Source organism: Notamacropus eugenii, chromosome 4, assembly GCF_028372415.1.
Source record: "Notamacropus eugenii isolate mMacEug1 chromosome 4, mMacEug1.pri_v2, whole genome shotgun sequence".
Classification (NCBI taxonomy): domain Eukaryota; kingdom Metazoa; phylum Chordata; class Mammalia; order Diprotodontia; family Macropodidae; genus Notamacropus; species Notamacropus eugenii.
The window spans coordinates 477415137-477440069 of NC_092875.1; the positions used below are offsets into that span (position 1 = coordinate 477415137).

Genomic DNA, 24933 nt, shown 5'->3' on the forward strand with positions numbered 1-24933 from the left:
TCATTTCCTTCTCTCCATATACATGAAGATTTGTATAAACTCAGGTGCACCCTAGCTCTCTTTACTCCAGCACCCTCATGCAGCCTCTGTGCCCAGCCCAATATCATCAGTAGTACAGAATGGACAGAGGATGAAGATGAAGAGGATTATTTCTAGTAGCTTCCTGTTCAGACAGAAGGAGGCAGATTCCCAAAGGAGCTTAGAACACCTTTTACAGACTAGAAAACACCACTGAACAAGTCAGGAAGGAGTTAAAAACAAAGAAAAGACTTGTCCTCAGCTCTCATTTGAGGACACCATGTGATGATGTCAGATCCAGAGGCACTAATGTCAAAGAAAAGAGAAATCATCAGGCTAGGCAGACATGTGAAAATAAATTTACCCTTGACAATATGGGTTGATTAACTACTTGAATGACAATGGAAAATGACAATGACAAATGCCAGCTACCACCACCAGGACCATTAATATCTCAGAAACACTAAGTTTTATACATCTTTAAACTTCATGGTGGGTGGCCTTTATAGTTCTTCACATATTTTTCATGTGGATCATATACATGAAATTAGTCCTGTTTTTAAGCTTATTACCCAATAAACACAAAGCCTTCTACTTATTTTATCTTCTGTCAGTCACCAAAAATGAATTTAAAATATGAGGTGGCATGCCTGGCTTGTTCAGTCAGCAGTGGACTTTAGCGAGTGCTATGAAAGTGACATTCCATCCTCAGGAAGGGAGTGGGGAGGGAAAGTACTTGAAAATAATAGGAGCAGGGAGAGAGAAAGTAAGTACCTTGGATAGAGGTCTGATCTATATAGGAGGACTGAGATCAAGGGCAACACTAAGGCACCAGCACCCATCTGTCAAGTCACTTCATTTCTAGCTTTAAACTAAAATTGAGTTATTCTATGAAGGTTTCCCAATTAAGTACATCTGGCATCCAATGCTTTAGTGACTCCCAAATGACCACCACATCTCACGTGTTTCTGTAATTATCCTGGGCACTTAGATATACATCCCTATTAAACTCCGTTATCCCGAATTATTCTCACTGCAGATTTTCAGTTCATGACTCAGATGGCACCAAGGGAAAGCCCACAACATGTTTTGCCCAACTTTGCATACACACAGAGGTAAGGAGAAAGATAGGTAATACAGAGGATTGAGTGCTGGACTTGGAATCAGGAAGAACCAAATTTACCTTGTGCACCAGATATTTACTAGCTGTGGAACCTTCCCAAAGCCTCTGGTTTCCTCCTTAGAGAGACAGACTAAAGCATCTCTAAAATTCCTTCTGGATCTAAATCTATATCATCGTATGACTAGATAAGACAGAACTCAGTACTTTAAGAATTGAAACTAGGGACAGGTAGGTGATGTGGTGGAAAGAGCACCAGGAGAACGTGAGTTCAAATCCGACCTCAGTCACTTGACACTTACTGTATGGTCCTGGGCAAGTCACTTAATCCCATTGCCCGGAAAAAAAAAAAAAAAGAATTGGAATTAAAGCCCTAACCCAGTTTATTCTCATTTTTTATGATCTGTGCTGACACTGTCTTCTAGCACTTCCCAATGTCCTGACTGAAACCTGCACTTTCTACAGTATATATTATGATCCATTTTATCACATCTCCCTCTACGTATATGTAAAACTCTAAGAAGACAGTGAACCATGTTTTTCTCCTTACAACCTAGAATAGTAGTCCATGAAGATTTTGTCATAAAGATGAAAAGTCCTAAGTTGCATGATTCCAAGACATGAATAGACACAGAGGACATGTTATTGGGCAGGAAAGCAGCTGCTCAGAAGAGGAGGCCCTTGATAGTTTCTGACTGCTGCCTCTCTTAGAGGTTTGTCTTTACGTACAGAAAAGTATGAAACAGAGCACTTTTCAGAGACATATGCAAGGCATCAGTTCAGCTGACTCCAAACAAAGGAACCCTATTCAGTTCCTGAGGGCTACTGATTAGTCCCCCTTTGCCCTCTTTATAATTTAATTTTCTCATCGCACCCAAAATCTTCCCACAGGGAAGCTGCGTAGTTTTTACCAGGCTATTTTAAATTAAAATGCTGGACATTCAAATGAAAGTTCCTTGAGGGCAGAGACTATTTCTAATTTTTAACTTTGTATCCCCAGAAAACAGTACAATAACAATACCTATTTTGTTAGGTATTCCAGATGTTCCCAACACCCTCCCCTGTACTCCACTGGGGTCCCTGAGGGGTCCCTGAATCCTCCCACCTTTCCAACCTCATCAACATCATCTGCCTCTGAGGATTGTTGTAAGAATCACATGAAATAACGTGTGAAGTGTCCAGCAGGCAGTAGGTGCACCACAAAGGTTTCTTTCCTTTCTACTTTAAGTGAGAACTTAGGTCTGTAACAGAAAGAACCACATTAGAAGGCAAAAAGGAGAAAAAAATCCAGAAACTGAAAACTTTAGCTTCTATGTGGTATTCATACCATGCAGATTGCTTTGTTGGTTTGTATTTTTTAAACCACCATAAATCCAGTTTGTCCAGTTTAACAGGTATTTTTTTGTTATTGTTCAGGGGTAGCTAGGTGGTATAGCAGATAGAGCACTGGGCCTTGAGTAAGAAAGACTCTTCTTCCTGAGTTCAAATCCAGCCTCAGGTACTTACTAGCTGTGTGATCATGTTCAAGTCACTTACCCTGTCTGCCTCAGTTTCCTGTGTAAAATGAGCTGAAGGATTACCTAGATATTTTAATCTGATTAGCTGCAAATGCAGATTACCAAACATCCCCCACAAAGAACGTTAAAATGGACACAGTCCCTGACTCTTCCATAATGCCCTTCTGTAGATTCAATTTGCTAGAGGTCTTAGTCAAAAAGGATTTATTAAGCACCTGCTCCATGCTAGCCACTGTCCTGCAAGTGCTGGTTTGTCACAACTCCCTTCCAACCATCATATACAATTAAGAAATCCAATACAGTTATCCCTTCTACATCTTGAGGGTTAGGGAGCTGATGCCCCTGTGATCCAGAAAATCCACATAAAAGTTTTTGGCTCTCCCTTTGTATCAGAGAAGAAGTCTGAACTATTATGGTATTAAAGGATAAAATGTGTTGATATTATGCAGCTGTACACATATATTTTATGCATTTCTGAGTTTCTAAACTTTCCTGTGTTGTCTATAGCTTCCACAAATCTCAAAAGATTTCCATTTAATTTCTCATGCTGACCATGAATATATTGAAACCCCAATATGGAAAATTGTAATGTGGAAGGGATAACTGTATATTACACAACAGATGTCCTTAGGAAGATATCTGAACAATCTGAGGTTTTAATTCTCTAAGACCTCTAGAAACTTGTGTCCAAGCTACTTTCCTTCTGCAGACAGTACTTTCAGAACCACAGGACAAACCAACATCCTTGGAAGTCACTCTCCAAGAAACATTTATGAAGTGTACTATGTGCCAGGCACCAGGCTAAGCCCTGAGAATATACAAAAAAAAGTCTCTGTCCTCAAAGAACTTACAATCTGATTAAGGAAAGAGACAACACATAAAGAACCACAGTATGTACCAACAAGATATATAGAGGATAAATTGGGGGTAATATCAAAGGGAAGGCATGAAGAGTAAGGAGGGCTGAGAAAGGCTTCATGAAAGCAAGATTTTAGCTAACATTTGAAAGAAGTCTGGAGGCAAAGAAGAGGCAGGGAGAGAATTTCAGCCAGTGAAAATGCCCAGCATCAGAGATGAAACCTTTTGGGTGATGAATAGCTAGGAAGCCCATGTCTCTAGATCAATGCATACAGAGAGGGCGATAAAGAATGAGACTAGAAGAGGTAGGAAGGGAGGCAAGCTGTGAAGGGCTATAAAAGCCAAAGGGTTTTATTTTATATTCGATCTTGGGAGGAACAAGAAATCAAGGGTTTGCTGAGTAGGGGAGTGACATGGTCAGACCTGCACTTTAGCAGCTGAGTGTAGGATGGACTGGAGAGAGGAGAGACTTAAGGCAGGAGAACCAACCAGCTGGCTATTACAATAACCCAGATGGGAGGAGAGGAAAGCCTGTACTGTAACAGTGGAAGGGTCAGAAGACAGAAAGGGCAAACACAGGAGACTTTATGAAGGTAGACATAACAGTTGATTAACACACGTTACTCCATCTAATTAGTTTTAAATCCTTCAGAATATTAAAATGAGATTCTGAAAGGGAAAAAGAAATTTGCTGATAAAATGAGACTCCCTCCCAAAGTAAGGAAGCTTTCCGAGCAAACTCTAGGCCCCTTGAGTTCTTACACTCAAGCCGGGCATCAACTCAGCTGACTCCAAGCAAAAGAAACCTGTTCCTTCCTAGGATGCTTCACTTAGTTTCTCTTTCACTCTTTTTACCTTTTTTCTATTCTTACTTGGCGTTTTCTTTTGAGAAAGCTGTAAAGTTTTAATATCTGAAGAAAAGAGATGAGTTTCCAAGAGAATTCTCTGCCTGTCTGGTTCTGAACAGGGTGGCCATTTGGAAGTTCCTAGTCATTAGGCAACCTCAGTTCCTGGAAGGAGTGGTGAGGGAAGGGGTGGGAGAGTTAAAACAAGCAATAACTCATCATGTGGGCCATCTGCATGGGAAATCAGACTCAAAGTACGTCTCCCTGACAGAAATTCATTGAGAAGCAGCATCTGTCCAAAAACTGTGGAAGATCTGGATGTCTCATTAGGAAGGTCTCCTAAGACCAAAGCTTGCTTTCAAAAAGGAAAGAGAAAAAAAGGAAGGAAGGAAGGAAGGAAGGAAGGAAGGAAGGAAGGAAGGAAGGAAGGAAGGAAGGAAGGAAGAAAGGAAGGAAGAAAGGAAGAAAGGAAGAGGAAGAAAGAAAGGAAGAAAGAAAGGAAGGAAGGAAGAAAGGAAGGAAGGAAGGAAGAAAAAAGAAGGAAGAAAGGAAGGAAGGAAGGAAGAAAAGATACAACAGACAGATACATGTGTTCATATTCTAACTATATGACCCAGATGATCAATAAATCATCCAAGATGGAAAATGATTTATATGCACAGAAACAAGAAATATTTCAAAAATCTTATTACCAAGGCAAAAATGCTAGTCCAGTGAGTCTATCTGTTGCTTAGAGATTCATATAAGCAGAAATACTCTTCAATTCCATAAATTATTTCTGGTAAGCTACATATTTTTCTCAGTTCTAAATGGGCTTGATTCAGTGGAATCAAGTTAAACCAATTTCTGCCCTGTGTTATGGAGAAGGATTCACACTTTCCCCCTAGATGTATACTCTCAACCTAGATGTATCATAAGTTTGGCAGAGAAAATAGCAGACAATAGCAAGAATGGTCTTTATAACAGGCAAGGTCTACCACAAGGTGAGGCTGGTGCTGTCTTTTGTGGGTCTGCCTGTGTACAATATGGTGCACACCCTAGCAAGAAAAGTGGGAACCAGGAATAAGAATGGAAAACCCAAATCTGATATTTTCTTAGGAAGGAAATCTTAGCATTTCTTTCAAAAAGCGGACTATAATCCACCTTCCACAATGATATCAAAATAACATTCCTAAACTATGTGTCATTTTCTTTCTCAAATAGCTGTTTCAATGACTCCCTATTACCTCTGAGATAAAATAAAAACTTATTTAAAGCTCCAACCAAGCATAGTTGGCATTATTTCCCATCACTCTATATTCCAGACAAACTAGCCTGCTGGCTATTCTCCAACCTCAGGATCCCATGCTTTAGCGTAGACTACCCTCAAAAGTTCCATCTCCCCACCCCCATGCCTGAAATTGACCCCCTCTTCACCTCTGCCTCTTAGAATCTTTTGCTTCATCGGGACATCAGCTCACGGGCCACCCTCCTGGTCCCACTCGTTATCCATTCTGTCTCCCACCTCACATTACTTTGTATTCCCTTACCCGGGTACCAGCTTTTCCCCACCATGAAAGTATAATTTGGTAGGTTAGTGATTGCACCATATTTTAATCTTTGTATTAAATAGCTCAATACCAAACACAGCACCTAGCCTGGAGAAGGCACTTAATGAATGTTTTGAATTGAACGTTCTCTATTCAGACGTACCATTGGCCATAGAGGAAGGGGAGATACAGGGATAAATGAGATCCTAGTCTGCCCTTATTAACTATTCATGTGCATCTGAATTCATCTTTTAGACTCTTGTATTCAAGCACCATCCTTGGCAAGCCTTTCTTTCTTAAACAGTAAGTGATATGTATAGTGCATCCTGGGTTTTCAGAGGCAATATTCACTCAATGCCAAAGCCACTTATAAATAGCCATATTTTAGTTAGACTTATCCCCATCTAAATTCCTTTAAAGTTGCTCTTGGAGCTTAATGAGGCACTTGGATGAGAAACCATTCATGCACAACACAGTACATTGGCTAGATAAACAAGCCTGGCTTGTGGCATTCTGCTGTTCCTGCGCTCGTAACATTCAAACACTGATTTTGACCAATAAGAAAATTCCACCCAGACTCCTACCCCGTTGACTACGCAGAGCTTCACATTAGGAACGCACTGAGCTACCTGTCCAACCTTGCCCTAGTTAAGATTGTTGTAATATTAAGCTCATCCATGAGACAGGGAGGTGGTTCAGAGGCTAGTCGGGAAGATGAGTCTTCCTGAATTCAAATCTGGCCTCAGACATTTACTAGCTGCATGACCCTGTGCAAATCACTTAATACTGTTTGCCTCAGTTTCCTCATCTGTCAAATGAGCTGGAGAAGGAAATGACAACTCATTCCAGTATCTTTGCCAAGAAAATTCCAAATGGGGTCACAAAGAATCAGACACAACTGAAATGACTGAACGACAAGTTCATTAACAAAGAGATAATACACAATGTTTGAAAGCATCCCTGAATGACCAATTTGTTTAAAAATATTTGAGGCATTTTTTTCTTTTTCTTTTTGCTGGCAAAGAACTGAAAATTAACGGTGAGGGATTCCATCAATTGGGGAAATCTAATGGAACCCTGTTTTGCTGTAAGAAACAACAAAGACCTTTTCAGAAAAAGTTGAAAGTCTTGTATGAACTGATGCAAAGTTGAATGAGCAGAAACATTTATATAATAGCATGAGTTACAAAGAAAAACATGGCTCCAAAGAAGAGATATGAGAAAGTACTCCCACACCACTCCTTTGCAGACGTGAGATTGCCATGTGTATGTGATACTGCGCATATATTTTCAGGTTTTTTTTTCAATGTACTGATCTGTTTTGCAGATAATCTTTTTCTTCCTTTTTTTTTCCTTAAAAGATGTTATTGATTATCTCAGATGGAACACTGGAAAAGGTGAGAGATACTGAGTGAAGTGCTGGTGATACTAAAAGATATTAAATATCTGATGATATTAAAAGATATTATTAGCTGGTGATATTAAAAGATATCATTAAAAATATTTTTAAACTCTGAAAGGCTTAAGAACTCTGATTAACACAATGATGAGCTGCAGTTCCAGAGGATCAACGAAGCCGACTCCCCATCTCTTGACAGAGAGCTGATAGACTCAGGGTATAGATGAAGGCATGTGAGGGAGATGGATAATGCAGCAATATTTTGACTAACTATGAATACTTGTTACAAGGTTTCTTGTTGTTCTAATTTTTCCCCAATGGAAGGAGGAAGAGAAAAAAGATTTTTGATCATTGAAAAAAATTAAAATATAATAATAAAAAATAAAAGAGTGCTTCCATGTCATTTGAAAAACGAGGGGGGAAATATTAGGTCCCAAAAGGACATGATAAAACTGTTCTTAAGGGAAAGCGAGGTGTCTCAGTGGATAGAGCACTGGTCTTGGAGTCAGGAGGATTTGAGTTCAGATCTGGCCTCAGACATTTGACACTTTCTAGCTGGGTGACCTTGGGCAAGTTACTTAACTCTGACTGTCTCACCTTCTCCCTCAAAAAAAAAAAAATTAATCAAAAAAATAAATACATAAAACTATTCTCAGTCAGAGACCACTGGCCTGTGACGTGCTTGGCCCTGAGACTTGATCAGTCCAAAGCTGCTTTCATTTCCAGAGACAGACAAATGAATCCAGAGGATCCACACAGAAATCCCAGATGAAGACAGCTCATCTGTTGAGATGTGAGAATAACCGTTTTACAACCTCCAGCTTTCTAACATCACATGGAAAGTGTCTCAGTTGTTTTGTTATAACTTTTCAAATCCCCAATAAATGTTTTCAGTATTCAAGGGCTAGTGTATTTGTAACTTTTGATGCAAGAAATTTAAATAAAAGTTAAGAACTCCAAATACACAGAATCACTTTGGTCTCCAGGATTCTTAGAGAAGAGGGAAGTTCATTCGAACTCCAAGCTTGTGGGCACATCATACCGGGTGGTCCTGTGTCAGTGTCGACCATTTCACACAATCAATTCCAAAGTTCTTCAGAGACATACATACTTATATATATATATATATACACACATATATATATATTATGTATATATATATATACCGTGCATGCATTTACATATGTAACACACTATAAATTCTGTGCACATAAATATATGTCCTTATGTGTTCATAGTCCATGTGCACGTATGCATATATGTGAGAACATGTGTATTGCATGTGCGTTGCATGCATGAATATACATGTATACAGAGAACTGGATAGCATTGTGTGTGTTATACTGTGCTGTACATATATGGGTATTATATACATATCTATAATACATGTATGGTACTTATGTATAATACATATGTGTGTATTCCACCCTCCTTCTATCCCAAACACTCAAGCATTCAAAAGAAATGGTGCTTCTCTCTTTATAAAGAAAGGATCTATGAAGTCCATGAAGCAGACCCTAGTCCCAGGGACTGTATATGGTTTCTGGGCATTCATTTACACATCAAGGAGCCAGAAGTCGACATCCTGAGGTTCTTTTTCTCACTCTGTAACTTCCTTGCTGTGAACCGTCAGGCTTACTACAACATCTCCTGACTGCACTTTATGGGTCTGAAAAATGATTAGAATACTGCCTCATCTCCCTCACCAGGGTACTGGAATCTCAGTAAATGTTTACACAGTACTTTTAAGAGACCTTGGCATACTGGGATGTATAAAAAGTGAATCACGTTCCCCCTCCTTGCCCCCTCCTCCCAAATAACCTCCACCACCAGATGATAAGGTGCACAATAAACTGCAGCCCTTGGGGTCTTGTTGTTTACGTGCCCCCAACTTCTGACCAGCACTGAAGAGAAATGGTCCAATTTTATTTTTAATAAAATATCCTCTAGCTACTGAATCAAAATGGTAGTCAAGAAGAAACGATTTGTATAGATTGTTTCAAGGACAATACCTTGTCAATGATAACTATCCCACTGGGTCAAGGTGGAAAGTAATGACAGACCTTTTCTATCCCCAAAGCTGGGTGTTTGCTCAAGGATTCCACTATCAGTCATTCAATCAACAAGAACTGATTAAGCAGTAATTCCTTCTCCCTTCCCCCTCACCCACTTGTCTCTACTGCTGGACTGTTTTGTCCTTAGAAAAGGGTCAGTTTCAATAGCCATATTATGGGATCATGGAATTAAATTATGTATTCTTCGATTAGACACTCAGATGGCACCCAAAGGAAGCCAATGCCATATCCTCAGAAGATCTCCCCCCCCCCCCCCCCCACCTCTTGTGACTGATTCCAAGTAATGAGGCTGAAGTTTCAAGGTGCCCAAGGTCTCAGTAAACAGAAATCTCCAATACTAATCTAGGACATTTTCCAATGAGAAAATGGGATAACATCAATTCATGAACAAATATTTATTGAGCCTCTCTTTTGGGTTAGGCACTATTTTAGTGCTGAGGGGAGAGAGCAATGACTTCAAAAAGAATATTTAGAATAAATATTTTAAAAATACAAATAAATATAAAACATTTAAATAAAAGGCAAAAATACAACATTTAAGTAAAGAGGCTTTAGGAACGCAAGGGATCAGGAAAAAATCTTTACCAGGAGGTAGAGCTTGTGAAGGAAACGTCGACTTGTGAAGGAAGAGATAGATTCTCAGGTATGAGGAGGGAATACATTACAAACAGGCAGCTAGATGGTGCAGTGAATAGATCCCATGGAATCAGGAAGACTCATCTTCATGAGTTCAAATCTGGTCTCAGATACTTACTAAATGTGTGACCCTGGGCAAGTCATTTCACCCTGTTTGCCTCAGTTTCCTCATCTGTAAAATGATCTCGAGAAGGAAATGGCAAACCATTCCAGTATCTTTGCCAAGAAAACCCCAAAATGGGGTCACAGAGAATCGTATACAACTGAAACAACAGAACGACAGCACCAACATTATGGAGCACAGCCATTCAGTGCCATATGAGGGATGGAAAAGATGGGATGATGTAGGGAAGGAATGAAAAGAAAGGCAGTTTGCTTAAATTGTAGAGTGTGGGAGAAAGAATAAAATACAATGAGGCCGAATCAATAAACTGACATAAGGACTTTAAAAGCTAAATAAAAGCATTTATAATATTTCATTCTAGAGTCAATAAATAGGGAGCTACTAGGAATTTAATGAGTAGGAGAGACACATGGTCAGAGCTGAGTTTAAGGCAAATCACTTTGGAAACCATGTGGAGAATGGATGGATGTGAGGAAAGATCTGAGACAAGCAGACCAAGTAAGAGATTGGTGTAATAACATAGGTAAGAGACCAGAACCAAGATGGTGGTTTTGAGGGCAGAAAAAGGGGGTCCAGGTACAAGAGAGGTTAGAAGAGAAATTACAAGATTTGGCAACTGAGAGCATTATGTGGAGTGAGAGAAAATGAGGAGTCTGCAGTAATGCCAAGGTTTGGACCTGGCAGCCCAGACGAATGGTGACATCTTCAGCAGAAACAGAATAATACGAAAGAGGGCTGAGGGACAGCAAATTTGGTTTTGGATATGATGAGTTTAAGCTGTCTTCAGGACATCCAGTTTGAAATATCTGGTGGGCAAAACTGTATTAGAAATAGGAATTTCCAAGTCCTCTAGACAAATGTGTCAAACCCAAGTAGGAAAGGACTCTAATGGCCATATACTGACTAGAAAACTGCCAATTAACATTATGCAGGGAGTACTTCATTCTTTACTTATTTTGTTAAACATTTACCAATTGCATTTTAATCTGGTTCAGGCAGTTTGGAACTAGCAGTAACGGTGACTTCTCTGCTCTTGAGTATCATCTGGAGACTTGTCTTCATTTTCACAAAAATACTAGGAAATTGTTTATATATCAAGGGATTGCTGCTGACCAAGGAGGCTTGGTTTTCTGGATTATGACTTGAGAAACAGGAATGAGAAGTGAGAGAATAAATCCAACAGAGATCAATGCAAAATATCTTGCAAATCTAATCAAGAGGTCTGTAAATTGAATATGGAGGAAGAGGGAGAAAATATTCATATACATATATGTGTATGTATGTCCAGACAGAATGGAGTAACAGTTATAGCACAGTAAGAAAACAAGCACTAAAGAATCTGGTTCATTTGTAAGAAATCAAGAGCCAGAAAAATGGTCAATAATAATATGTACAATATGAGACGATGATGATGATGACACACAAAAGTGCACAAAATGAATAGAAAAAAAGAATCATGGAAGTAAATGTGGCCTCAAAGTTATGACCAAGACTTGGGAGTCAGTCAACAACCATTCATTAAGGATCTGCTCTGTGCCGGCCACTGAGGTGAGCACTGCTAAGAAATAGAAAGGCCCCCAAAAAAGTCTCTGCTCTCAAAGAGTTCACAGTCCACACAGAGAGAAAACACGCAAACAACTACACATACAAGCAAGACACATACAAGACAAACTGGATGAAATCTCAGAGAAAATGCACTAAGACTGTGGAGCCCCAGGAAAGACCATGCAGAAGATGGGACTTGACGTGAAGCTTGAAGGAAATTAGGAAGTTGGGATGAGGAAGGAGACAGGACCATTGACGAGGCTATACAACCCTAAAAGGGGACTCCTTATCCTATAGTAAGGGTTTAGAGAAAAGAGGAACAGGATTAGCCCTATCACAAAAATTCCCATGAGAAAACAGACAAACCAGACAGGCCATCAAGTCCAATATCCTCACTTTACATTTGAGGAAACTGAGGCACATAGAGATTAAATGACTTGTTAACTATCATAGAGTTAGTCAACAAACATTCATTAAGTGCTTACTGTGTGTGTGTCTGTGTGTTCATCCTTTGTCGCCGAAGAAGATCATGCCATTAGAGAAATAATGACAAGTGCTTACTATGTACCAGGAAAGAGAATGACAGTTCTTGCCTTGAAGGAGCTTATATTCTAATATAAAGGGAAAGGAAAACATTTTTCTGTCTATTGTTTTCTTATGGTTGAACCAAAATCCTTCCAGTTAGTCTTCTTATAGTAGTAATTGTTACTCTAAATGGCTTAGTAGATATATATGAGTGATCTCTCTCTCTCTCTCTCTCTCTCTCTCTCTCTCTCTCTCTCTCTCTCTCTCTCTCTCTCTCTCTCTCTCTCTCTCTCTCTCTCTCTCTCTCTCTCTCTCTCTCTCTCTCTCTCTCTCTCTCTCTCTCTCCCCCACCCCCTACATTCTACACAAAAAAGGGAGCTGAAAAAAAAGGGTAGGAAGTGAAAGGGTGGGCTGCAGGGGCAGAGGAAGAAGGCAGTTGAGGAATGAAGGTAAAGCTCAGGGAATGAAGAGTTGGCTGGTCTTTGCCAGAATGGAGGTCCCAAGAGGAACTCACAAATGGAAAAATTGGGCCATGGAGGCACTGAAAGACGACGGATGAGGCATGGTGATGATGACGAGAGAATTTAGTCTAAGGCAGAATTCCAATTTAGGCCTTCCAGAAGTTCCTTATTTTGTTTTATTTTTTGTTTCTGTTTGGGCAAATCTCATCTGCCAGTCTACTTGGGAACCTGTTCATTTTCAATGAACCAATTTTCACAGCTAGACCTAAGTCAATAAGAAGCAAGCTGACTGAGTGGATAAAGTGGACTTGAAGTCAAGAATAACTGGGTTCAAATCCCAGTTTTGACCGCTGAAATTAGCTATACGTCCCTAATGGTTATGTGCCTCAGATGGCTCCTTAGGACTTCCCTGAGTCACAGACTAGTTGAGATTCCAGTGATGGAAAGAGAAGTTTGGACCTAACAGGCTACTCTGGACTCTTCAAAGGAAAAGCTATAGTAGTATTAAACACAGTCACATCCTGGCAAGCCACCACCCCAGTACTCACCAGTCAGTGCTCCCCCAAGGCTCCCTCGCCTCAGCTGTTTTCCATCTTCACTCAGTTGTCTTTTAAATTTCAGTGATTTTCCAGGCACAGCAGACACATCAGGGTTGCTGCATTTTCGAAAAGGCATGGGCGGAGGGGACAGTATGTGATCGAGCTGCAAAGACAAAAAACAAGTGTCACTTTCTGAGGGATCACATTCCCTCCAAGCCCAGAAGGCAAGACTAATGAACTATTTGCTTCCCATTTCCTTTTCCTCTCTCCCCATCCCATTCTGTCTTGAACTTGATTGGTTAGTTCTGGGAATTGCAGATTTCCAAGGTGGTGTTTTTCATCTGTAAGATTCTCTGCCTAGTAGCAAAATGAGCTTCTGGACAATTAACATACATCTTCAGTTATTCACAAGAGGCAAAGTTACTTGTAGATCGATTCTGGGATACGCGCAGGTATTTTCAAAGTGCCATCAACATACAGATCCATCTGTCACTACACAATACTTTAAAGGAAATCTGTTACAAGGAAAAAGAAAAAATACGATGTCTTTGGTTTTCAGCTTTTGGTTTTCAAGAGACACAAATCACTTGAAGAGAGGCCATATGAGAGAATAAAAACATAATGGACTTGGAATGAGGGTAGATCTGGGTTTGGATCTTTTTGTTCACACTTAGTAATTATAGAGCTAGGTAAGTCACTTAAACTAAGCCTCCATTTCCTTAGCTATTAAAAATGTTTATTTTTTTTAAAAAAATCCCTCCTGTCACACTATTAACCATGTTGACTTTAACGATACCTGTAAGAAAACACATTGTTTCTAGAAGACCTGATTTCAAATCCTGCCTCAGAAGACCCTTAACGTTTTTCTCTCAGATTCCTCATCTGCAAAACAAGAAGTTGAACTCGACCAAAAAGGCTCTAAGATCGCTTCCAGTGCTAGATCTATGAGTCTATGATTTTATGAATGAATGAATGAATGAAAACTGGTAAGGAACAATCCTTAGTCAGTATGATAAAGGTACAAGTATGAAGTTCTGGAACCTGAACAAACCATTTACTCTCTCAGTGTTCTAGGGAGCTCACTAAGGCTGTAAGTTGCAAAACAGTTGATCTGCATCAGTTAAAGGGTAAAGAGGCAGCTAGGTGGTACAGTGCATAGAGTGCTGGGCCTGCGAGTTCAAATCTGGCCTAAGACATTTACTTGGCTCTGACCCTGAGCAAATCATTTAACCCTGTTTGCCTTAGTTTCCTCATCTGTAAAAAGAGCTGGAGAAGGAAGTGGCAAACTATTCCAGTATCTTTGCCAAGAAAACCCCAAAATGGGGTCATGAAGAATTTGAAATTAATGAAATAACTGAACAATAAACTGGTTAATGGATTTTCTTCATTACGGAGTTCTACACCCTGATGAAATCACAGGTATAGACAAAAATAATTTTTAAAATATCTGCCCAGTTTTTAGGAGAAAAATTTCCAAGCTTGAACAAAAGCATATTTTTCTTACGTGTTTAGGAGAAATAGACTTTCAGATATGCAAAAGCTCAAGCAGATATAAAAGAAAGCATAAATTGTACGAAAAAGGCACATTCATGTCTTCGATATATACCCAAATTTCGATTCCACTGGTGTGGATGTGCTCACTTTAAACAAAAACCTTTACTACACAAGACATAAAAGTTCATATTAGATCAAGGTACTTTAGGATTACAAAGCTGGAATTTCTTTTTTCCAATTCGCCTTTCCTGTTACAAATAAATAAAGAGGGAAACTCTTGTGACCACAAGGTGGCAATGTGCCACTGACATTCTTCAAAGTATTTTGGGACTGGGCATATTCCAGTCCACAAAGACTCAACGGCCCTGGGATTCAAAGACTGAAGGTGGCAAACATCCACCCAGCTAAGGCCTAGCTCTCCTTACAGCATCGCCTCTTATTCTATGCGACAGCTGCACAAAATGCAAATGTTTATTGTATAAGGTTCACCAGCTCTCGCATTTGTTTTTCACCTGAAGTTAAATTCCTTTGCTTGTAATATTATATTTAATTACCGTGGAGAAGATTGTTATATTAGAGATTAGCAGGGCAGAAAAACAAAACAGGTCAAGGGAAGGTAATTCTTCAGACAGCAGTGATGTGGTTTCCTTACAAATCCTTTCTGGGTCATTTCTCTTCCCTACCAAGCCAGGAAAGAAATAAAATGGGGGAGACAGAAAAATGAGACAGGAAATTGTCAGAAAGAAATTGTGTTTTGCTATATGACTGCAGAACCAGGATTTTTAATCATAGCCAACCCCTCTATAGGATAAGGGAAATGATTATTTACATCCAAGAAAATGGAGAGGAGGCGTACAGCTCTGGAGGAAAATATTTGAAAGAACAGAGCCAGGCCCCTGGATCCCATTCCAGCCTAACCATCAGATCTCACTCCCACCAGGCCTCTCTCTAAATAGGCCATTTTTCTAAATTTTCCCTAGCTTGTCAGTGGCTCTAACATTTTTCTTGCAATTAGTCACAGCATCTCTAAATGGTCCGCTGCAGCCCTACCATTTATTTTTCATTTTCTATACTGAATCGAACACTCATGATCTCTTTAAAAACATTTCATCACACCCAGGAGCTTGTGTGAGACATCAAGCATGCCACTTTGGGCGCTCCACTTTAAGTGATATCCATTTAATGTTTTCCAACTTTTTCCAAACGCCCAAAGTCACCATTACCCATGGGGGCAATGTACATAGCTCAGCAATGGAGCACAGAGGCTAGGCTGCCTTCAAAGTTATCATTCACAGGACCCTCAGAAGACCACTTCTAAGTACCTCTTCTAAGTAGCTCACAATCTCCTACTGAAGCTTCGAAAACTCCTGACAGGTTTCGGGGTGTCCTGACATTCTCCTGGATGGCAGAGAGCGGGTCACAAATTTCTTTCATATTTTCCATTTGCCTGACATGCTAAACACCTCATAGCTTCTGAAAACATGTTTGTTGGAGTGAATACTGCTCCTGAGAAACTCATTCCTTTGTTCCCTCAGCCCTGGTTTAGTGAAAAGAGATCTGGAGTTAAGACCTGGACTCAGAACACCGTAACTTACTGATCTATAGAGGCATGCACAATAGAATTTGTTAGATTGTGCACCCAAGGCACTTTTTTTTTTTTCAAATGTGAACCTTTATGAAATAGTACTCAATCATACAAGGTATTATTTTCTAGCACTTAGCACCATGCCTGGCACATAGTGTCCTTGGAAAACCCTTCTTGGTTTTCTGGCTTTTACCAGTCAAGCTGAAGGAACTAAAATTTAACTGTTTAAAAAATTACCTAAAGCTTATTTTATTTTTTAAAATAAGGGATAAAATAACATTGGCAGGACTTTAGGGTGTGCCTTGGCAGACACTCTATACCAGGGATGGGGAACTTGTAGCCTCGAGACCACAGATTTCATAACCCTGTATCCTTGCACCTACTTATCCATGCAACCTTGGGAAGTTTTGGTTCTTATTCTCTCACACAAGAGATTCTTAACTTCATTTGTTTTGTATTCTGGATCCCTTTGGCATTCTGGTGAAGCCTACATAGCCCTTCTCAGAATGTTTTTAAAATGCAGAAGGGAAATATATAGGGATGACAAAGAAAATCAATTATGTTGAAAGACAGTTATCAAATTAAAAAGAAAAAAAGCAAACAAGTCCATGGACACCAAATTAAAAACCCATGGACTGGGTGGTCTCTAAAGTTCTTTTTGTGTTCTAAATCTATGATCCTATGCAGCATTCCATATCTGGGTTTTCACTCCTTCCTCTTTTGTAAAATAAATGGTCTTGGGAATACCTGCAACGAGAATACACTTTCCTGATGGCAGTTTGACTGTCTGAAACACACTTTGCCTTGTCCTAAAAAGGGAAGAATTTTTCAATATCCTTGAGGCAACTTTAAGGGGAAAAAATTCTAAAATTCTTCAATCTGCAGAATTTCTACTTACTTCCCAAATTCTGACCTACGTTTCCTAAATATATCACCTCTATCCATTCTCCTCAATTTTCTAAATAATTAGAGTTAAGAAAACACAATCATTTGTCTGTTCTAAATACAGTCAAGGTTGTCTCTGCAACAAAGTCCCATGAAATCCTAACCAAAAAAGAGATCTTGTCCTATGCCTTTGAAAGTACACATCAATTTCTTTCAGTCTCCCTTCATGGGATCCACCAATCAACAAACGTTAACTGCCAACTATATACTAAACTCTGAAGATTGCAAAGCTTCAAGAAGCTTCCATTATGATGGGGAAGACAATTTGTACAGGACACATTATTGTCTGGTAAGCAATAAATGTTATTGGTGATCTTGAACCTTCTTTGCTGTGGAAAAGTATCACTTCAAATGTAGGTAGGGCCAGGGTCTCTAAGAACAAAGTGCCTCAGTGAATTAAAGCCCTTCATTAACTCAGCTAAAGTCTAATGGCAACACGGAGCAATGCAGCCTTAACTTAATTTTCAAAAAAGACAACAGTTTAATCAGAAGGCAAAGAATTAATGGTTAACAGCAAACTGGCAAATATGAAGAGACACCCTAACCCTAAATAGTCGATGTTGGAGGGGCTGTGAGAAGACAGGCAGACTAATGGAATGCCAGTGAGCAGCTAGGTGGTACAGTGGGTAGAGAGCTGAGTCTGGAGTTAGGAAGATCAAAATTCAAATCTGGCCTTATACACTTACTAGCTGTGGGATCTTAGGTAAGTCATCTCACCTCTGTCTCAGTTTTCTCATCTGTAAAATGGGGATAATAAGAGCACTTACCTCCCAGGGTTGTTGTGAGAATCAAATGAGATAAAAATTGTGACATGCTTAGTGCGATGCTTGGCACATAGCAAGGACTATATAAATACTAGGTGGCGGTGGTGGTGGTGGTGGTGGAGGAGGGGGGAGGAGAAGGAGGAGAAGGAGGGGAAGGAGAAAGAGCTAAATGGCACAGCAGATAGAGTGGTAGACCTGGAGCCTGGAAAACTCAACTGCATGAGCTCAAATCCAGCCTTAGATACTAGCTGTAGGACCCTTTTTGCCTCAGTTTCTTCATCTGTCAAATAAACTGGAGAAGGAAATCCAGTGTCTTTGCCAAGAAATTGCCAAAAGGGGTCATTAAGAGTCAGACACAACTGATATGACTCAACAAAAACAACTTCTATAATTCAAATTAATATATCATAATCAAACTGTGTAATATATTATACATCAAATTAATATATTATCAAATCCTACCAAGAACACAGAGGCTCTAACCCCTCTGATGCTTACTTCTGTGGCCTTAGGCAAATCATTTCCTCAGTTTTCTCATCTGTAAAATGAAAGGTCAAACTAGATAATATTTGGGGTCCCTCTCAGCTCTGGCTCTATAACCCTAAATCATAAAATTCCACTCCATTTTTAATGGTTATCTTAATGATGCAAGCCAATACATTGTCCCCCAAAGCCACTGGTCTGCTTACTAGTTACCATGTTTCCTACTTTGTGTACAGCAGCATTGTTCCTATACAACAAAATGCACTTCTGGGACACTTTCATCTAATGATGTATTTTTGCATCCAGTAATGATAGGTGGTGGAGGCTGCACAGTTTTGAGAACACTGGGACTGACTCCATAAGAATGTAAATGAGGAAAGAGGGGCACTGAAGGCTTGCTCAAAAAAACTCAGACCTTGTTATCCCCATTCATTCTGCCCCCTCCTCCCCAAAAACAGGCATGAGGAAGGCGTTAAAATACTTACATTTCAGCTTTACCATTGCTACAAAAATGTTATAAGAATAATGGATACAAGACCATGCATGGTGATGAAGGTCTGTAAACCAGCTACTAGGAAGACTAAGGCTGGGGGACTGCTTGAGCTAAGGAGTTCTGAGCTGCAGAAGGCTAAATTCTTCAGTAGCTAAACTAAATCCAGTTGCAATATAGTATTCCCAGAAAGCAGAAAGTTCATAAGGAGGGGCAACACAATCCAGTTCAGAAATAGAGATGGTTAGTAGTAAGGAGTGGATTCATGAGTGAAGGATGCACTTGAGTGACAAGGAGATTCCGTCTCCAAAAAGGAAATAGTAAATATTCCATACATATGCATTACAGACCTTGTGGATTACAGTATTACTGAAAAAAGTATTTTATAAATAATTCCCTACAAGAGACATTTTTATGGTCTCACAATTGATGGTAAGGTGCAAGAGCCCATTATGTGTACAGCTTGTTGACTAGAAAACAAGTCTTTAAATTCAATAAAGCAAACAGCTCCTTCTAAGGTTCCCAAACAAGGTGTCTCCCATGAATATGTCAAATTCATACAAGATTCCTTGAAAGATATAGAACATACAATGATCCTCTCATGATTAATATAAAGCAAAGCATAAAACAGAAAAACTTACTGGCTAAAGTTATTTGCCACAGGCAGGAAGAATGTGCAGCACAGAGTTGGGACTGAAGAGGAATTTCACTATCTAGGGGTCCTTACATTTTTCCATTTTTCCTCATGGATCCCTTGAGCAGTCTAGAGGTACCTATAGATGACCCATTCTCAGAAGAATGCTTTTAAATATACACAAAAATACACACACACACACACAAACACACACAAAAGAAACCAGTTGTATTGAGAGATACAGACTACCAGTTAAAAATCTTTGATAGAGACTACGATATATAGTTGAATAGACAACCCACAAAGCAATTCTTCTGTATACAAATCTTAGGTAGATTGGATATGTAGCACAATCAGTGCTCACAAGTGATCAGGAGATAGTGACCTAGATTAGCTTGTGGGAAATTTTGGGGAATTAGAGAGGATATTTTATGATCCCAAAGTTTTCCCTGAAGGAAAGGGCCATCTTTTGAACAAAAAACATCGTATTAGTGATGCTGTATGGCTTCAAGTCATGAAAGGCCACAGCCCCTGGTAAGAGACACAGGTGAACATCTCCACAGTGCAATGGTCAGATAAATACGTGAAGAGTTTGTGATTGCCAAGTCATTTCTAGAATGAGATAAGTGAATGACACTCCCTGGGTTCCATCAGCAAATCTGTAAATGTCAAGAGAACTAGAGGAGGGAAACAACAAGGGAAGGGGATATAAGAAGCAAAACTGACTTTTGAAGAAGAATAGGAGAGAGAGAGAAGGAGGGATGGACAGAGAAAGAGAGAGAAATATAAGAAAATAAGATGGAGGAAATGCAGTTAGTAATCATAACTGTGAATGGAATAGATTTACCTATAAAGTGGAAGAGTAAGCAGAATAGATTAGAAAGAAGAATTCAAAAATATATTGTTTACAAGAGACATACTTGGAAGAGAAAGACACACACCAAGTTAAAATCCAGGGCTGGAGCAGATCTTGTATGTTTCAGCTGAAGCAAAAAAGGCAAGGGTAGCAATCAGAACCTCAGACGAGGCAAAAACAAAAACAGACTTAATTAGAAGAGATAATCAGTGAAACTCAATTTTTCTAAGAAAAAGAGGATACCAAATACAATGAAGTAATACCATAAAACATAACAGCAAGTGTCTCTTATAAAAGCTTCATTTCTTAAATGTATAGGAAATAGAATCAAATTTATAAAAATAAAAGTCATTCTCTAACTGATAAATGGTTAAAGGATAAAAACAGGCTGTTCTTATCAAAGATAAAAATTATAGATTAGACTGATGAAAATTAAAATAACTTTGAAGTACCACCTCATACCTATCAAAAATAACAAGTGCTAGAGGGAATAAGGGAAAATAGGCACACTAATAAATTATTGGTGGAGCTGTGAAATATTGCAACCATTCTAGACAACAACTTGGAAATATACCCAAAGGGCAATAAACCTCTGCATAACTTTTGATTCAGCAATAGCACGACTAGGTCTGTACTTCAAAGAGAGTAAAGAAAAAAGGACTTGTATTTACAAAAATATTTATGACAGTTGTTTTTATATTGGCAAAGAAATTAGAAACTGAGAGGATATTCATCAATTAGGGAATGACTGAATACATTGAAGTATAAGATTGTGATGGAGTACTACTGTGATGTAATAAAAGAGGAAGAAAATGGTTGCATAAAAACCATGACAAGATTTATATGAACTGATGCAAAGTGAAGTGAGAAGAACTAGGCCCTAGATATAGGAGATCATGCATATTAACAGCAAAGTTCTAATGATGATCAACTGTGAAAGACTTGGCTACTCCAATCAGGGCAATAATCCAAGATAATTCCAAAGCGTTAATGATAAAAAATGCAGTTGATAAACTCTGAGTGCAATAATTTTATCTCTTTATTTTTGTGTGTGATAAGGTTAATATAGAAATATCTTTTGAATGATTTACATGTATAATTGATCTCATTTTGTTTCCTTTCTTACTCTAGGTGGGAAGGAGGGAGAAAAATCTAGAACTCAATTTGAAAAGAAAATAATGTTAAAAGTAAATAAGTTTGTTTTTTAAAGACAGAACTAGGTGGGTGGAGCCAAGATGGCAGAGTAAAAGCAGGGACTTTCTATAGCTCTCCCCCCAAACCCAGCCAAATACCTAAAAAATTATTCTAAACAAATTCTAGAGCAGCAGAACCCATAGAATGATGGAGTGAAGCAAATCCCTACCCCAAGACAGCCTGGAAAGATGATGGGAAGCATCCACTGTGTCAGGCTGGGTGTAGAGTGTAGTCCAGCATGGGCTGCACCAGCACAGACCAGACATGAGTAGGCCTCAGGGGGATTTAATCTCTGACACCTGTGGCAATTTCTGGACTTTACAACCTCAAAACACTAAGGACAAACTGGAAGATCAGTGGAAAAAACCTGTTGTACCTGTGTGAGAGAATAAAGTGGTCCCAACCCAGTCCCAGGGTGGTGGAGGGGGGGAGGAGCCTACAGCACCTGCAGCAGGGGCAGAGGCAGTGGCTGTTTCTGGAGCTCTAGGCCCACAGTTTATGGGGGGATCAAGCGGCTGACAGTACACCTACCCCCCCCCACACACACATACCCCTTCACTGGAAACAGAGAACTACCTTTACAAAGAGCTCAAAAGTCAAGTAAATGACTGGGGAAATGAGAAAAAAACAGAAAAAGAATCAGACTATAGAATCCTGCTTTTGCGACAAGGAAGACCAAAATATACAAAAAGAAGAAGACAACAAAGTCAAAGCATCTCCATCCAAAGCCTCCAAGAAAAAATATGAATTGGTCTAAGGCCATGGAAGAGCTCAAAAAAGATTTTGAAAATCAAATAAGAGAAGTAGAGGAAAAATTGGGAAGAGAAATGAGAATGATGCAATAAAACTCATGAAACTCATGAAAACTGAGTCAACTGCTTGCTAAAGGGAACCCAAACAAATGCTGAAGAAAATAATACTTTAAAAAATAGACTAACCCAAATGGCAAAAGAGATCCAAAAAGCCAATAAGAAGAAGAATGCCTTAAAAAGTAGAACTGGCCAGACAGAAAAGGAGGTCCAAAAGCTCACTGAAGAAAGTAATTCCTTAAAGATTAGAATGGAGCAGATGGAAGCTAATGACTTTATGAAAAATCAAGAAATTATAAAACAAAACCAAAGGAATGAAAAAAATAGTAAGCAATGTGAAATATCTCATTGGAAAAACAACTGACCTGGAAAATAAATCCAGGAGAGACAATTTAAAAATTACTAGATTACCTGAAAGCCAGGATTAAAAAAAGCCTAGACATCATCTTTGAAGAAACTATCAAGGAAAACTGCCCTGATATTCTAGAAAAAAAGGGTAAAATAGATACTGAAAGAATCCACTGATCACCTCATGAAAGATACCTGAAAAGAAAAACTCCTAGGAATATTGTAGCCAAATTTCAAAGCTCCCAAGTCAAGGAGAAAATAATGCAAGCAGTCAGAAAGAAACAATTCAAGTATTGTGGAAACACAATCAGGATAACACAAGATCTAGCAGCTTCCACATTAAGGGATCAGAGGACTTGGAATATGATATTTTAGAGGTCAAAAGAGCTAGGATTAAAATCAAGAATCACCTGCAAAACTGAGTATAATACTTCAGGGGAAAAATGGTCATTCAACGAAAAAGAGGACTTTCAAGAATTCTTGATGAAAAGACCAGAACTGAATAGAAAATCTGATTTTCAAACACAAGAATCAAGAGAAGCATAAAAAGGTAAACAGGAAAGAGAAATCATAAGGGACTTACTAAAGTTGAATTGTTTACATTCTTACATGGAAAGATCACATTTGTCATTCTTGAGACTTTTCTCAGGATAGTTGGAGGGATTATATACATACAGACAGAAGGCACTGGGTAAGTTGAATATGAAAGGAAGATATCTAAAAATAAAATTAAAAGGTGAGAGAGGAATATATTAGGAAAATAAAAAAGGGAGAAATAGAATGGGGTAAATTATCTCTTACATAAAAGAGGTAAGAAAAATCTTTTTCAATGGAGGGGAAAAGGGGGGAGGTGAGAGAGAAAGAGTCAACCTTACTCTCATCATATTTTGCTTAAAGAGTGAATAACATACACATTTAATTTGGTATGAAAATTTGTCTTTTCACTATAAGAAAGAAGGAGGAAGAAGATAAAGAGGGATTGAGGGGTGGAGGGGATGATAGGGAGAGCAAATGGGAGGAGGAGGTAATTAGAAAAAAACACTTTTGAGGAAGTACAGGCTCAAAATAGAGAATAGAACAAATGGGGAGCAGGATAGGATGGAGGGAAATATAGTTAGTCTTTCACAACATAACTGTTATAGAAGTGTTTTGCATAACTACACATGTATAAACTATATTGAATTTCCTGTCTTCTCAGTGGGGATTGGTGGGGAGGAAGGAAGGGAGAGAAGTTGGAACTTAAAGTTTTAAAAACATATGCAAAAAATTGTTTTTACATACAACTGGGAAATAAGACATACAGGAAATAAGGGTATAGAAATCTATCTTGCCCTACAAGAAAATAGAGGGGATGGGGATAAGAGAATGGAGGGATGTGACAGGAGGGAGAGCAGATTGGGGGAAGGGGTAATCAGAATGCATGCTGTTTTGGGGTTGGGATAAGGGAGAGATGGAGAGAAAATTTGGAACTCAAAATCTTGTGGAAGTGAATGTTGAAAACTAAAAATAAATAAATTTTTTTTTTTAAAAAAAAGAACTAGAAGACGCCAACATGTTGAATGCTTCCCCCTGCCCCTACTGCATAATTTGTAGGAAGGCAGAAACAGAAGTCACCCAGGATAAGACAGTATGGCTAGGTCACAGTTTGTGTCAATAGAAAGAATATGCACTTCAAAGGATTCTTTAAAAAACCAAAGTATCTAAATGAAGTATGACTGTACCTTTAAGAGGGAGGGCAGAATAAAAGCCAACTCTGATAAATAACCACACTGAGAATCTGGAAACTTCTGAGTAAGCCTGACAACTCAGCAAAGTTAAATACAGCCATAAGGTAACTTCACAACAACAGGATGAGTCAAGTCATTCTATTGGCATTCTGTTGGATCCAGTCAATCATCAACACAGAGAAACAGCATTGTGTTATGGGCTCACTTGTGTCTGATCTATTTTCTTTGGTTCTGCTCATGCTCATAAGAAGGCAGATAGAAGAATATGCTTACAGTCCTCCAAGAAAAGCTTCTAGGTCAATAAGCTATGGCAATCATCAAAGATATTTGAAACAGTAACTTAATGGTTTCTACAGATTAACTGTACCTCACACTTGTTGTCTCTCTCTTATACAAATTTGGTTTTGTTTCTT

General features: G+C 38.9%; 1 protein-coding gene across 5 annotated transcripts in view; it reads right to left on the reverse strand.

Moving 5' to 3' along the window:
* MAST4 (microtubule associated serine/threonine kinase family member 4) overlaps positions 1–24933 on the reverse strand; it is an 816735-nt gene that overhangs the window by 546412 nt on the left and 245390 nt on the right. For all 5 annotated transcript variants that reach the window (XM_072606465.1, XM_072606462.1, XM_072606463.1 and 2 more), the window contains exon 2: positions 13201–13354. In XM_072606465.1, coding sequence (XP_072462566.1) covers positions 13201–13354 — 154 coding nt within the window. The remainder of the gene's footprint in view (positions 1–13200; positions 13355–24933) is intronic.